At 30.1% G+C, this 14,879-nt stretch overlaps 1 protein-coding gene across 2 annotated transcripts in view; it reads right to left on the minus strand.

Moving 5' to 3' along the window:
- The window catches only part of LOC132949632 (bestrophin-4), a 55,204-nt gene that overhangs the window by 20,823 nt on the left and 19,502 nt on the right, over positions 1–14,879 (minus strand). The window contains exons 5-7 of one of the 2 annotated variants that reach the window (XM_061020613.1): positions 13,560–13,798; positions 4,583–4,717; positions 4,325–4,432 (exon numbers count right to left, since the gene is read on the minus strand). In XM_061020613.1, coding sequence (XP_060876596.1) covers positions 4,325–4,432; positions 4,583–4,717; positions 13,560–13,798 — 482 coding nt within the window. The remainder of the gene's footprint in view (positions 1–4,324; positions 4,433–4,582; positions 4,718–13,559; positions 13,799–14,879) is intronic. The other variant, XM_061020612.1, reaches the window with a different exon arrangement.

The following is a 14,879-nucleotide window of genomic DNA, read 5'->3' on the forward strand; positions in this document are numbered from 1 at the left end:
ACACTTTTGTCGCGATATCATTTAGTAACGCTTAACGATTTTTTGAAGAAAAAAAATAATTGTTAAAATATATCCTGTTGTTTTTTGAAAACATTATACATTTTATACATACATATTTTACATATTTACAAATGTAATGTTAATAATGGTATAGGAAACTGTTAATTGTTTTACGTGTAAACAATTGACATAGTATATTATTATATTCGCAGACGTTATTGTTTAGAAATTTAAAATTTAACACCACGACTTCAGTTTCAGAAATAATAACTGTCAACAAGTGCAATGTGTGAGTATAGTTACTTATATAACAATGGTTCATTTCGAACCACAGTTTCAAATAGTTATATACCATTAACAATTAACGACGTAGTTTCGTCAACTAAATATTAATTTCCAAAAACAACCGGAAAACTCGCTTTGATACGACTGAATCTTACCAAAGTAGAATAAAGTTAATACTTATGAGGTAGGTATATGAAGTAAAAAGTTCTAATAATTAGTACAAATATTTTTAAAATGTCATTGTGTGTAAAAAATATTATTATTATATTATACTTAATGGTTAAAATTTTAAGTCTATAATATGGCTTTCATACCTATCAGAATTACACAAAAAAAAAATTGATGTCGTAAAACGTGTTTCGTAAATATCCTCATTTTAAAGATATTTTTTGTTAGTTTTTCTAAATTATTAAGAAATGTTCTTGGATTTTTCAATTTTTTACTTCACAAAATAGATGGATTTTTTACCAGAAACCACCCTCACAATTAATATTAAAACTAATTGTGCACCCTAAACGTGACGGGAAGGCTTAGTAAGTAGAAGCAATAATGAACAAAATTTCATACGTCACACGGTGGTTTACACGTGAATTTCACTTTGACTAGAAAACCGAATATTATTTTTGTTTATACATACTATATACAGTATTATGGTTGCCATTGGTTTTAGAAATAAAAGAGACTTTAATATAATTTAGACATAAATGTATATGTTTATAGGTTATATTATATAGGGTGGCCAGACGGTGGTTTTATACGGGGAATATCCATATTTTGAAAGTCTGTCCCGGTAAAAGATTTCGAGAAGCTTAACTATCCCGTTTTTTTTAAATATGTACCATTTTTATACTAATAAAAAATATGTGAAGAAAATTACAACCACAGCAGGTATTACACGCCAAATATGTATCACATTTTACCAGCGGTTAAGTAAAAATACCTATATATTAATATAATTTTGTAAATACTAAAAAAATCTTTTTTTATTCAATAAAAGACGATATAATGCTATTTTATTAAAAATAAACGTTTTATTTTAGTAAATATAAAATTAATAATTAATCTCTCTAGCCCTAACCTAACCTAACCTATCACCCTAGTTATATAGGTGCTTACTCAAAAACTTAAAAATTTTACTTTTATTAGGTTAGTTTAGCTTGACCACGTTCGAAAATATACCGAGTACTATATCAAATCCAACACGGGCTGATCTCGGTTGAATTAGTTTGTAAGGCTATGGCGTAGTATAATTACATTGAAACCGATTTCCGGTGAACTGAGAAACACTAAAACCAAAATACACCGCTATACCACCTTAAAATATGGAACTTAAAATAAATGTAAGTACCTATACCTATAAATAATTTTATAGTACCTCCCTGTGTATCGATGAATGTTGATTTTAAAATCAACTTTAACAACAATTTACATAATATAACAACTAGGTAGTTGTTGTTTATTTACAACTACGTAGTTTAGAAATTATTATGAAAATATTGGTATTGGAATTTACAACAATTATAATTTTTGTTTTTAATGAAATGTAATGTGTTTACTGCAGGATTATGTCGAGCAGTAACAAAATATAGAAACATTTTAACGCTTGAAACACGCCCGCTTGTATACAACTTTCGATTATTTAAAATACATTTCTAAAACAGTTAAAGGTATATTATGTAAAACGTGCTTTATAAATAGCGTCAATAATTTAATAAGTTATTTCAGATTCTGAGTCATGCGAAGAATGTATTATTATTATGATTTGTAGAAGATGAAAATAAACATAATATATTCATAATTTTATACCCATCGGCTATCGGAGAATCGGTTAATTAATTATACTTAAGCTTTAGTACAAGTTTTGTGTTAATCGACTAATTGAAATAATATTATGATTTAATCAAAATCGACTCTATGAAAAAAAAAACAAAAAAAATTTACGCAATAACATTATTGACTACCTATATGTTTGATCTTGCGTCTATACATTGTATTACATAAAGTCAATACCATATTTAGGAATATTAGGCATTTTGAAACATCTTTAAATTGTGTGATCGGAGTATCAAAGGGTTACGATTGTTATTTAAGTCCTTGACCCTAATTATGACTTTATTCATTTTGGTATTACGACAATACCATCGGTCGAACGATTAAAACGAAAAATAATATTATAATATTATTATAGTGCGGCCTCTTGTCCTGTCACGCTTATGTGCTTACCTCAAAAAAGAAACGAAAACCGCGAATATTGTACATTGTACGTACGAACGGTGATGGTTTGTAATTAATGTTTTAAATTATTTACTAACGAGAATAAAAAAAAACAAATAACATTCATTCGTCAGTTTCGGAAAACATTTGTCAACTGTCTAGGTAAGCATTGGTACCTATCTTATTCATATATTATCTGCTTTTGGGCTCAATGGACGTTAAAGTCTAAATGTGAAAGTCGTCCAACTATTGTTGTGCTTTAAAATTATAGAAAATAAATGTATAATATGAAAAATTTGCATTTGAAGGTACGCGTATTTTGTTTTAAAAGAAAACTGGAATAACTCGTTTAATTTTTTTTTTTTATGTATGTTTATGCATGACACTGTAAGACGATAGGATTCAATTGTTTCTGTTGCTATTGTTGGGATTTTGTTGGCTACGTATATACTAATATTAGTTATGGTTTCAACAAATATATTATATTATGTCTTAGTGGCGGAAGGCGCCCGTGTGTAAACGTTTTAAAATTCTATGAGTATGCATTTTTATAATATTATTTATTTATATAAATTTTCAACTCCTCAAGGGCTAGGAGTACAGAGTAAAGCTATATTAAAGTGCAATATGATAATAATATAAAAAACAAAGAATACAATTTAGAGATATAATTTTCTTATTATAAAAGGTACCTATAGAATTAAAAAATAAATCAACATCAAACAAATTATTTATACGGTGCATAGGGCGGTCAAAAGGACTTGCAAACCCAATATTAGTTGAGTGGAGTTTAATATTAAAAGATTGGTGCCTTAAATTAAAAAAAGAGACAGATATAATAGGTAGTCATGATAAAAAATCAGGAGAGTCAACCAAGTAATTTGTAGACAAACGAGATGTAAAATTCTCTTTGTCTATATCTACAAACGATTTAAAAGCCACAGTACCACCACATCAAAACGAAGATATTCTTATGTATTTATTGTTAATTTTATTTAATCGTTTAATAAATGTTAATTGGTGAGGATACCAAACAAAAGATGCATGCTCAATAATAAAACGTACAAGTGAAAAATAAAGTGTATTTAAGGCATTAATTTCTGAAAAATCATGGGTATAACGTATTCAGATTATAATTGTTTTTGAAGCTTCGTTACAAAAATAATTTCAGGGAATAATAAATTAGAGGAGAATAACTTACACCTATACTGCGCCCAGCGAGAGAACGCAACTGGTTCGTGCATGTCTCTAGGTGAATTTTTCCCACTACGTGGTGACCGGTGGTGAGCAGGCTAGTAAGAGATTAGACACCTCAAGTTGTTGCAATTTATTAATTAATAAAGTATGGTTAACGCTGTCGGATGCTTTTTGTAAATCTGTTTATTTTATAACATCAACTTGAAATCCAGATGAAATTAATTATCAAACCGATTATATGACGTACCTATAATATACAAATGTGGGCAATGTACCTAATTTAGTTAGAAATACCTAGGTATTATGTAGGTATAGTGTTTAGTGTATAACTGTTACGTATTTTTTTTAAATATTAAACATCCATCATAATAACAATCCGATGCCAACAATTTTTAAACTTAATTAATTATATTACCTATATGATATATCGTTATATCGAGTGGAAAAGAAATTATAATAATATAAAATATGATACAGTTAAATCGTGCAGATAACAATATTATGATACGCGCGAATTCATTATGAGCTTATTCACTTCCAGTTACCGTTTCCTACCTACCTACTACAGTTTGTGTAGTTTTGATTTTGCAAATGATAATATTTTTACAATGATGATGGTATTATTTACCTTTATGTGACGGTCGATCAACCAGTTAAGCTCGATGTCGTCATCGTCTTCACCGAAAGGTCCGATGAGAACTTCCGCCACTTTTAGCCATCCGACGAAGAAACAAAACTGAAATAATAATAATATATAGCTTGTATATAGACACACGACGTTCAAAAACTACAAAATAGATATTATAATATACAATCGGCGACGTCTGTATACAAATTAATAACAATATTAACGAATAATAATATAATATGACGAAAGACTGCAAACCTCGATAATCGTCAGGATTGGTACGTAAAGGTCGAACTCTTTAAAATCTTTGAAACCCCATTCTGGCGGAGGCTCTACCATCTGAGCACCGATGAGCTGGGCGCCAAAATAGGCGTACAACGACAACGTGACCACCTGTCACACAAAATCGACTGTTTACAAAAATATATAACGGGCACGTGTACGCCGTGTGCATATACAGGGTGTTTGAAATTTTATGTGGCCGTAGATTTCAGCAGAACATAGTAACGCTATTTCATAGTGAAATCTGCTGTCATATAAAATTTTGAACACCCTGTATATTATGGTATTATTATAGCAATTCTTGTGTTGTTGCAGGCAACGAATTACAAAATAAATATTGTACACACGAGCGTATCGTGGGTAAGCACGCGAATATATTACTGTAGGTACCTATAATACAATATGTATTACGATATTATAAAACAATAAAACAAGTAGGTATAAGTTTATTATGCATAATATTATCATGATCCGATGATGGTGTTAGTATTTAAGTTGCTTTAACCGTATACTCGTGTAATCTGGCACATATTTTATTTTGATACATATCATTTAGGTATATATCAGTACCTAATAATATATATTATATAGTCGAGTATCTCAAAATATTGTTGAATGATTAAAACGCTACCGGATATAGGTACCTGAATCCCTCGCGATCATTTCCATAACTAATTTTGACGGTAAATTCCTATGTAGTTTTCCGCGGTTGTAAAAAAAATAATTTAAATTCAACCGACGAGCAAGACTGTGCAAGATAGTAAACACGTGCGAGAGATATTGTATTGAAAAAAAAAAACAATTATATTACGCGATACGGTCTGTTGAGATATGTATGCATATTGATGATGCAAGTAGTTGTGGTTTACAAAAACTTATTTCAATATCAATCGTCAAGCCTTCAAGGCCGTTTCGACTTTTTGTAATTCGTATTTTCAATAATTTCACACGTTAGTCATGCATAATATAATATAGGTAGACACTGTAAAACAAATCGCAAATTTTAATTCCAACATTTTATTGAATATGGATTCGATTACTTGAATGAATTGTGTATTCTCTAAAATAATAATTATAACTATAGCAAATTGTGTGTAAGCTATTGTCTAGAGAAACCTGCGATGGCTCACCGATCACCCCGGAACACCGCTTATTATAATACTGCACGCTGTATGAAAACACTACGATAATAACTAATAACATATAATAATTTATATGTCGAGTCCCTACAAGGTCAGTGAGTACCTACAAATTATTGCCTATATAGACGCGATAGAAAAATTATGTAAAATAAGATTTTTTAAACCAATATATTATTATATACCTAATTATCATGTTTTTAATTAATTTAAACAACATAGTTGATATAGGTACATTTTTTGTTTTGAAATGATGATAAATCAATGTTTTTTTAAATATATTAATTTGATAGGTACCTATCAATTTTTACATTATTATTTAAATGTGTTAAAAATTAAAACTATAGACAGTGTAAAATAGAACATAATTTAATATTATTATAGAATAATAGGCGGAAATCCATTAAAATGCCGGAGGGGGGGGGGGCTAAGCCCCTGTAACGTCCCCCCAGATCACCGCCTATGCATATATTCTATTAAGTATGAAACATATTATATAGTTATCCATCCAAGTCATTTAAAATAACTGCTGAAAAATTCTCTCAATCTACTGCACGTATTAAACTAATACGTAGTTTTGATATATAATTTAACAAGTATGTTAATATAAAAATAAATGCCAATATAATAATTATAATCAAACGATTTTTATCAAATGATTTCGTATTATTTTTTCCTTAATAATTAATTTGAATTTCATATAAATTATAAATTTTTAAATTATGGTTATCTACTGTTGTAAAAGTGTTATATTTTAAAGCCACTTTGTGCCCTTCTGGTATTTCACATATAATTTTATATGATTGAATTTTTAAAAAACTTAAATGTTACACTAAAATACACGATGTTCATCATAATAATCGCACACATAATTATATTTCTGCTCTTTTTGTTATTATTATTACTTAAGGAAATAAACAATGAAATTAGGTACCACTAACATTTACAATTTTAAATTATGACTTAAGAATGGAACAAAAAAATAATGGTTCAAAAAACGATTTAATATTTTATTTTAACAACATTTTCAACATGATAAAAGTGTTCTATACTAATTCACCTATTCTATAATATAAGCATTATATTATATTCATCAATTGAAAATCAGATATAGATAGTATTCTCATAATATGATTGTATATTGTATAGAATTTCCCATATGTTAGCAGTATCGTACATTTCAAAAGAAATGACTAAAAAAAAAAAAATTTTAATTATTGATATCAGTGAAATGTTTGGACGTTCTATAATTCACTGATCATGAAATACCTAGTTATTTTTTTAAATAGTTGTTATGATCATTTTAGGGAATGCTATATAGATGAGAATTTTTCAAAATGTTCATATCACACACCACACATGTATATCCTTGAATTTAAAATGATATTATTATTATCATAATAATATTATGGGGGCGGGGGGATACGGTAGGTTCGGAACCCTTCCGGGAAATAGTGACACTAGACGGTGCTGGTACTCAGAACACGTTAGTGACTGAGCCAAACATCACGCCACACTATGATTACTATTGGTTTACTAGATATAATTTACTAACACCGTTTTCAGATTCTGAGCGAAGCGATGAATGTATTGATTTTACAATGATGTGTTTTTTTTTTTTTTTTTTGTGTTTGTCATCACTTTTTAGGACAGTAAAAGTGCTTGGATTTTCTTCAACAGTAACTTTTCTGATAGGAAAGTGAATCTAGTTGGTACTTTGGGGGGTCAAAAGTTCCCAGTAGTTTTTAAAAGCGACGTGAAAAACAAAAGAAAAATTAAGGAAAAACGGGAATTTTTACGCAAAATCTGTTTTCGAGAAAATCGATTTTGGTTTTTGGTGTAACTCTAAAACAAATGACCGTAGGGACATGAAATTTTGACTGAATGTTTATATTAGCATTTTCTATACACCATAAAACTTTAAAAATATTTTGACACTTTTTGAGCTGTTTACGGACATTGTCAGTTTTCAATTTTTTTTAGTTTTTTTTTCTATAAATATCAATAAAAATTTTTTTGTTGGGTAAAAAAGCGTGAAAATTTAATATAAGGCTCCTGATATATCGTTCTAATAGCAGTTGAAAAATATTAAAAATACATAGGCACAATTTTTTTTTATAAGCATTTAAAGTTCAAATTTTGACGACATTTATCAAATTTATAATTTATTAATTATTTTGTAGTTAAAAATGTATAAAATGTTTAACTTTTATGGCTAAGGATTGAAAATTTAAAACAAGGCTCCACGTAAATAGGTTATATATAAATTACTTTATTCACAATATCATCAAATATACTTGGTAATATCATAGGCTGACGGACCGTTTTCGCTCAGAATCGTTTTTCTTATACAATTATATTATATCATTGAATTCAAATTTAACACCATCCATTACAGTGACCCACTTATAACCTACTGTACAGCAGAGCGACATCCACTTATCCACCTTTTTTATTATACTAAATTCAGATAATATTTCGATTGTAAAATGTTCTGTTCGTAACCCGTATGACCGTATTTAAGCTCTTATACTTTACATATACCTTGGTAGGTACTACAGATTGTATATAACTCCAACAAAAATTTAAATTTGAAATCATTATTGTGATATCAATAAATATTTTATTTTTTTTTAGTTTTTATTTTTATTTATTCTTCAAGAAGATAATGGGCCCCACTGAACATATAACTAATATTTCAGTAAAACTAAAGAATAATAATAATAAAGCACTTTAGGTAGGTACCCATACAATTTTATTATAGTAAATATCGGCCGTCATATATAAATCTGTGAAATTGTTTTTCTACTTTGATTTAATATTTCCACAAACACGTATTCCATCTGTCCGAAATGTGTACATAATATTATATTAGTATTATAATATATTCTTAATTTATAACTCGAGGCGTTGAAATTATGTATAGGCGCGCGTATCTCATCGGATGTGAAACGACGGTGAGATTTGTGTCCATTTGATATGTATTATTATTTCCATATGACGTGATTATATCGCTCACATTTCGTAAAATTCAATCCGATTTTTGACTGCGCGTAGAAGAGCCTGCAGAGTTCATTGGACGAGACAATACGCACGCCGCCCGTCTCATCCGACAGCCAAACGCGTTTAATATGCGAACGGTTGCGACTCTTTGAAAACTGGTTGCCTCGGGGTTCGCAGCAACCAGTAACCACGCTCGGTATCGTTTGTCGCGTGCAACCACGATCCGCAACTCCGCGAGAAACGTAAAAAAAAACGTCAATGTTCGAAAATTAAATATTAAAGAAACGCTTAAGTATGCCTAATGCCTATATGGGTGGGTACCTACGGCTGTTTGCCAAACGATAGTTTGTCACTCGTCGATCACTGATCACGAAGACCAAAGAATAATTATAATTATTATTAACGCTTGATGGTCGTCGGCAATTGGTTATAATACTATAAAGGTACGTGTTTACTTCTATTTCTATAGGCCTAAAATGTTGATGCATTTGCTTTGTTTTTTGTTTTTTCCTGGTGTACTAAAACGTCTAAAACTTTGTTGGGTATGTGTGTGTGTAAATTGTGTTTTAGCTGCGTGATAATGTGGTATTTATTTAAATTTATATTTTATAATTTTTGATTCTTAGCAAACCTTTTCAATTTTATCTTTCAACTGTTCTCCATTAAAAAATGCATAGGAAAATGATTCACTAATATTCTGAAAATATGCATTATTACAATTATTGTATATAAATCACCTAATCTTAAAAAAATTATAAAAGTGACTGTTAACAAAATGTTGTATGAAAAATTGTGGGTATATTTTAAATTTTAATTCAGTTTACAACAGCGATTTCCTGTTTCTACAAGAAAAAAACCAGTATTATAATTTATAAATAATAATATTATATGCAATTTGTCATCAGTTGTTAGGCTGGTAGTTAAAATTAATTCGTTTGATAAACTTAGGAAACATTAAAAATAAGGTAGCATTGTTGTAACGCCATTCAAACCATAAAAAAGGTTCTGAAAACTAAAAATGTATTTCATACTAAGTATAGGTGGGTATACAAAAATAATCATGAAAATAGAATACCGTGTTTTAGATCATAGTGCGTCACGAAATAAAAATATATAACAACGTGCTCGTTCTAATATAAGCCCCAACATCGAAAAAAATAATATGCAAATGCGTATACGAATCCGAGCACTATATAATTATCATCATATCTATTATACCTATCGTATTGCGTCCATCGAGATCGATTCGATCGGTTCCAGTCGATCCCCTGTACACTATACGTAGGTACGAATAATAATGCTACCTAATACTAATAACATAATCTCGTACCGAATGCAGGATATAAAATATGTATAAACTATAATGCACCAGATCCGATTCGAATTTGACTATGGCTGTATGTCTATATACCTATATTATAGTGCCTACCTATACCTGGGTATCTACGCTAATATATTAGGTATGTATTATACCTGTACCTAACTACAATGTGCGAATGGCTGCACAGAAAAATTATACCGTCAAGGTGATTTTTACACCAGTGATACCGATATACTATAATCACTCGACCGAATACCTATATTATGCGCGTTACTATAATATATTAATATATTATTTTGTTGTAGAGTACAACATTTACGCATACGATTTTTTGCAATTTTTTTCCCATCGGAAACATCGCAGCATTGTTTCCGTAAACGGTATTCAACGGCTCGAATTAATGTACCTAGGTACAGAGCTAGTAACATTCGTTGTACATTTTTTTTACGTATACAGTGCATTCGGGCATCGAGTTACAGCCTTGCATGGTCCGATGCTTTTAAATCGGCGAGACCGAAGATAATCGTAAACAACAATTAGAATAATATAATAAAAAACATTATATACTATACGTTATAAGTTATAATACATATACAATAAAACAGGAACTTTACGGATGTAATTTACGATTACAACAACCCCCTTAACAATAATCGACACGTGTCGTTTAACATGTATTATATTGTTTGTACCAAAATTATAATAAATAAATAAATAATATTGTATTAAATTATTAGATTATTTAAATATATTTGGAATATTGATGTATACTATAATCTTGTGTAGGTACCTACCATTATAACAACTATAACAACCTAACATACTGGATCTCTGCAAACCTACATTTGACTGTATGACTGTATGTAATTATATTCATATAATGATATCGGTGGTTATACAAGATTATATTATTATTATGCATTATTTTATTATAGGTACGTTATTGGTCTGTGGAAAAACTCGTCCTAAAATTATTACATACTTACGTAAGAAATTCAATGAATTAAATATTGTTATTTTATTAAACTTTAACTTTGAGGGTCTACCTGTATAGAACGGCTTGATTTGTTTCGATTACCATAAATAATTATAGTATTATTATAACGTACCCATACAAGATATCTATGGTCATGACTAGAATACATTTTTGATCAAAATTGAACACTGAACAGTGAACAGTATCATAAATTGCGTGTTATTGATTCTTTAATCTATAGGTTACTGTATATTATTTAATAAGCACATTGGTTATTCCAGAAACACCTACACAAAATATAAAATATATCTGTATTATTATTAGTTTCAAAATATGTGTCAATGACAATATAATAAAATGCAAATTTTGAGGTCAACAAATGATCAACATTTGTAATAAGTACCATTATAAGTTCAGAACTCTTTGACCAAATATTATTACAATGTCATTTTAAACACTTTTATATTAATCTAAATTGATATTTTGAATTGTCATGAACTCATGAATCATGATGAATAATTTAAAAAAAAATTTTACTACAAAAATAAGTTTTTTTTTAAATTTTAGCTACATTTAAATTTAAGAAAACCAATAAAGTCTTAGCTTTTAATACATATAAATAATTGTAGTCTTATATTATTATATGCATCGTAATTAACCCATTCAAAACTGTAACAAACAATAAAGTGTATAGCTCGGCACGGGCTGAAATCAATCACGCAACATGATTGAGAGTAAGCAACGGGTACTGCTACTAGTTCCCGGATGGGTGACCGCCCGGATCCATAGTGGCAAAAATCTTGCCACACATACACGTGTTGCCAACCAACTGTATCAACGATACCAACCGTTTCAACCCTACCGACCGTAACCCTTACAATAGATAATGGCCAGTTATTGGGCCTAGACCAAAAAAAAAAAAAAAAAAATAGAAAAACAGTAAAGTATAACAAATAATAATACACATTTTAAAATTAAAAATGAACAGTCTTATTATAATTATTTACACTGTAATTTTAGTAATTATAATTTATCGGTTTTATTTAAATTAAACAATATACGATTAGGTGCTTGCATTTTCAGTTTATAGTATAATATTATTTTTTTTTTTTTTTTTTTTTTTTTTTTTTTTTTTTTTTTTTTATTGGGTAACCCGCGGCAACATAGGCCATTGGGTGTGGGGAGGGCACTGTAGGTTTTATATTGGGTAGGTTTGGTAGGTTTTTTATATTGGGTAGGTTGGTACACGTGTGTGTTGTGTTTGGCAGAATTTCTAATGGGGCACCCGTAGGTTTCTGCCGTGCCCCGGGGTGGGGGGATGGCGGCACTTGTTCTCCGGACACCGTGACTTGCACGGAGAAAAATGCCGCCCAGTGGTCGAGGATCGAACTCGGACCGGCTGTGCCGAATCCGTCGCGTTAGACCACTCGGCCACCTCGTCCCCAATATAATATTATTATTATATACTATTTTATTAGTTATAGTTCTTACTTATTTCTTATTACATAGATATTTTTTTAAATTATTATTATTTAATTTAAATTTGTATTCGATTTCTTGGAATTAAATTGTAAAAGTCAGTGAAAAGAATATGATATTGAATAAAAATAAATAAGCCCTAAGCATCTATATTTGTTATGGTTAACATGACGTTAATTAAAAAATCTTTACTAGATTATTATGACGTCATATCGTATGATTAGCGAAGTGGTAATTACGATTTACCGGGAGCGCAAAAAAGGTACGATGTCGGTTTGCCAAGGTATTAGGAACTTAAAAATTAGCACAAGCCGAAGGCAGAATCGACAATAACTGTAGAACGGCCAAGGTTACGATCGTCTCTGGTCGGAGTACAATAATTACAATATAATATCATATTTTATATGATATGACTTTGGTCGGAAGTACTCACTACCCATATACTTGCAATACACCTACCTTGGTTTTAAGTTATTTTTTGGCAAATCGTGACCCAGCAGTAATGTCTGTGCATAAATACATAATACGGTTTTCTCGTAGAATTTATGGCATAATAATCGACCGTCACGTGTCGGTGGTACGCGCAGAGCCGAACAGCCAATAAAGATATTATAGAATAATACTAAAAAATGTTTAAAAAGTTTAAGAAATCGTTTGGCGCGCGACGATCGAGAGTTGTGGATAGCTCACAGCCAGTATATATTATACGAGTATACGTTTACGCTGTTAATATACGCATTATAATAATATTATTATTATAGGTATATGAATGCACGCAGACTACAATATTATAATATAAAATGAATATAATTAATTATGTAAAATATTGTAAGACATTTAAATCACACACACTACACTACGATGATAATAGTTGCAGTACAGATAAGAGATGCATGCAAAAACACCTGCACCAAGGTAAAATGTAGGGCCTATACTTGCGACTAACAATAATATAATATGTACCTAGTACATAATAATTATTTGTAATTTGTATAATAAATTGTGCACATTGTTTTGTATGTAGTGTATACCGACCTGTGAATAGAGAATAGGAATGTTGACGTTATCGTAACCGATCAGCGATCCCAGCCTGTACCTCATGTCGGACATCTCCAACAGTATTGTCTGTACCATGTGATCGTTGGATATCAGTTTCTCTCTTCTGGCCCGGTTTATGATGTTGGTGGCCCAAGTCAACGGGATCCAGTAATTGGTCATCGCGGTCTTCGCTTCCACCGCTTCCAGTATCTCCTTTTCGCTATCCATCATCAAACCTACGCCCGCCGCCATGTTTCAACAAAAAAATGCGTTTCGTCTTGGATAACGTTTTGTTTTCGTTTTGATTTTATTAAACAATATCAACCGTCGTTATATTTTCGTATCCGTATAATATAATATAATTAATAATATAATATATTGTTGGCCAAACAGCAATATGTTTATATCGATTAAGTTGGTGGGGGGGGGGGGGGGGGGCTGAAAGACAATGCACATCTAAAGATAGCAGTAGTCGCAAATCATATATCTACCTAATGAACATTGTATTCGGAATTTTCGGAAACCAATCACGTCATTATATTTTATAGGTGTACTACACTACTACAACAGGAACCTTTTATATCTTACATAACAAAAAACGTTTTACGAAAGTCGAATTTATGAAATGGGAAGATCCGAAAAGAATAATAATTTACTGCAATTACAAAATGCGTAATGCACTGCACGCCCACAGACACACACGCTGCAGACATACATAGGTATTGTACGTATTTTATATGGGTATTGCACATAAATTTGAATAGAGCCTATAGTAGGTACCTACTTTTGTACGAAGTATTGTACAACATATTATAATATATATATATATTTAATTAGAGTTAATTAGAGTGGTGTTTATCGATAATTTACAATCTATACATTACATACAATAAGTAAATTTGATGAAAGAATTATAGTACAGGCTGTGAATGACTTGAAGAAAAACTCGCAGTCAAGTCACCTTATATTATAATATTAAATGCTGTGTGTTTTACGTAAGGTTATTTCAAGAGGAGATGTTTGTATAATACTATAATAATATATTTAGTCTATCGGCAAATATGCAAAACAACGGAACTCTGTTATGATTTTATATTAATGTGTTTACAATAATAATTCGAAATCGGTAGCAATACTTATAGTTATTAATGGAATGAAACTTGCACTGCACTGGTATGCAATAATAAAATAATTAATAATTTCGCTCGGAGAAACTATATAAGTAGAATAAAAAAATTATGAAGTATAAAAATAGCAACGGTTAAATATTTCTACGTTAAAATAACGTCCCTCTCTCTCTCTCAATAGTCATGGTAG

This window comes from Metopolophium dirhodum, chromosome 7, assembly GCF_019925205.1.
Source record: "Metopolophium dirhodum isolate CAU chromosome 7, ASM1992520v1, whole genome shotgun sequence".
Taxonomy (NCBI): domain Eukaryota; kingdom Metazoa; phylum Arthropoda; class Insecta; order Hemiptera; family Aphididae; genus Metopolophium; species Metopolophium dirhodum.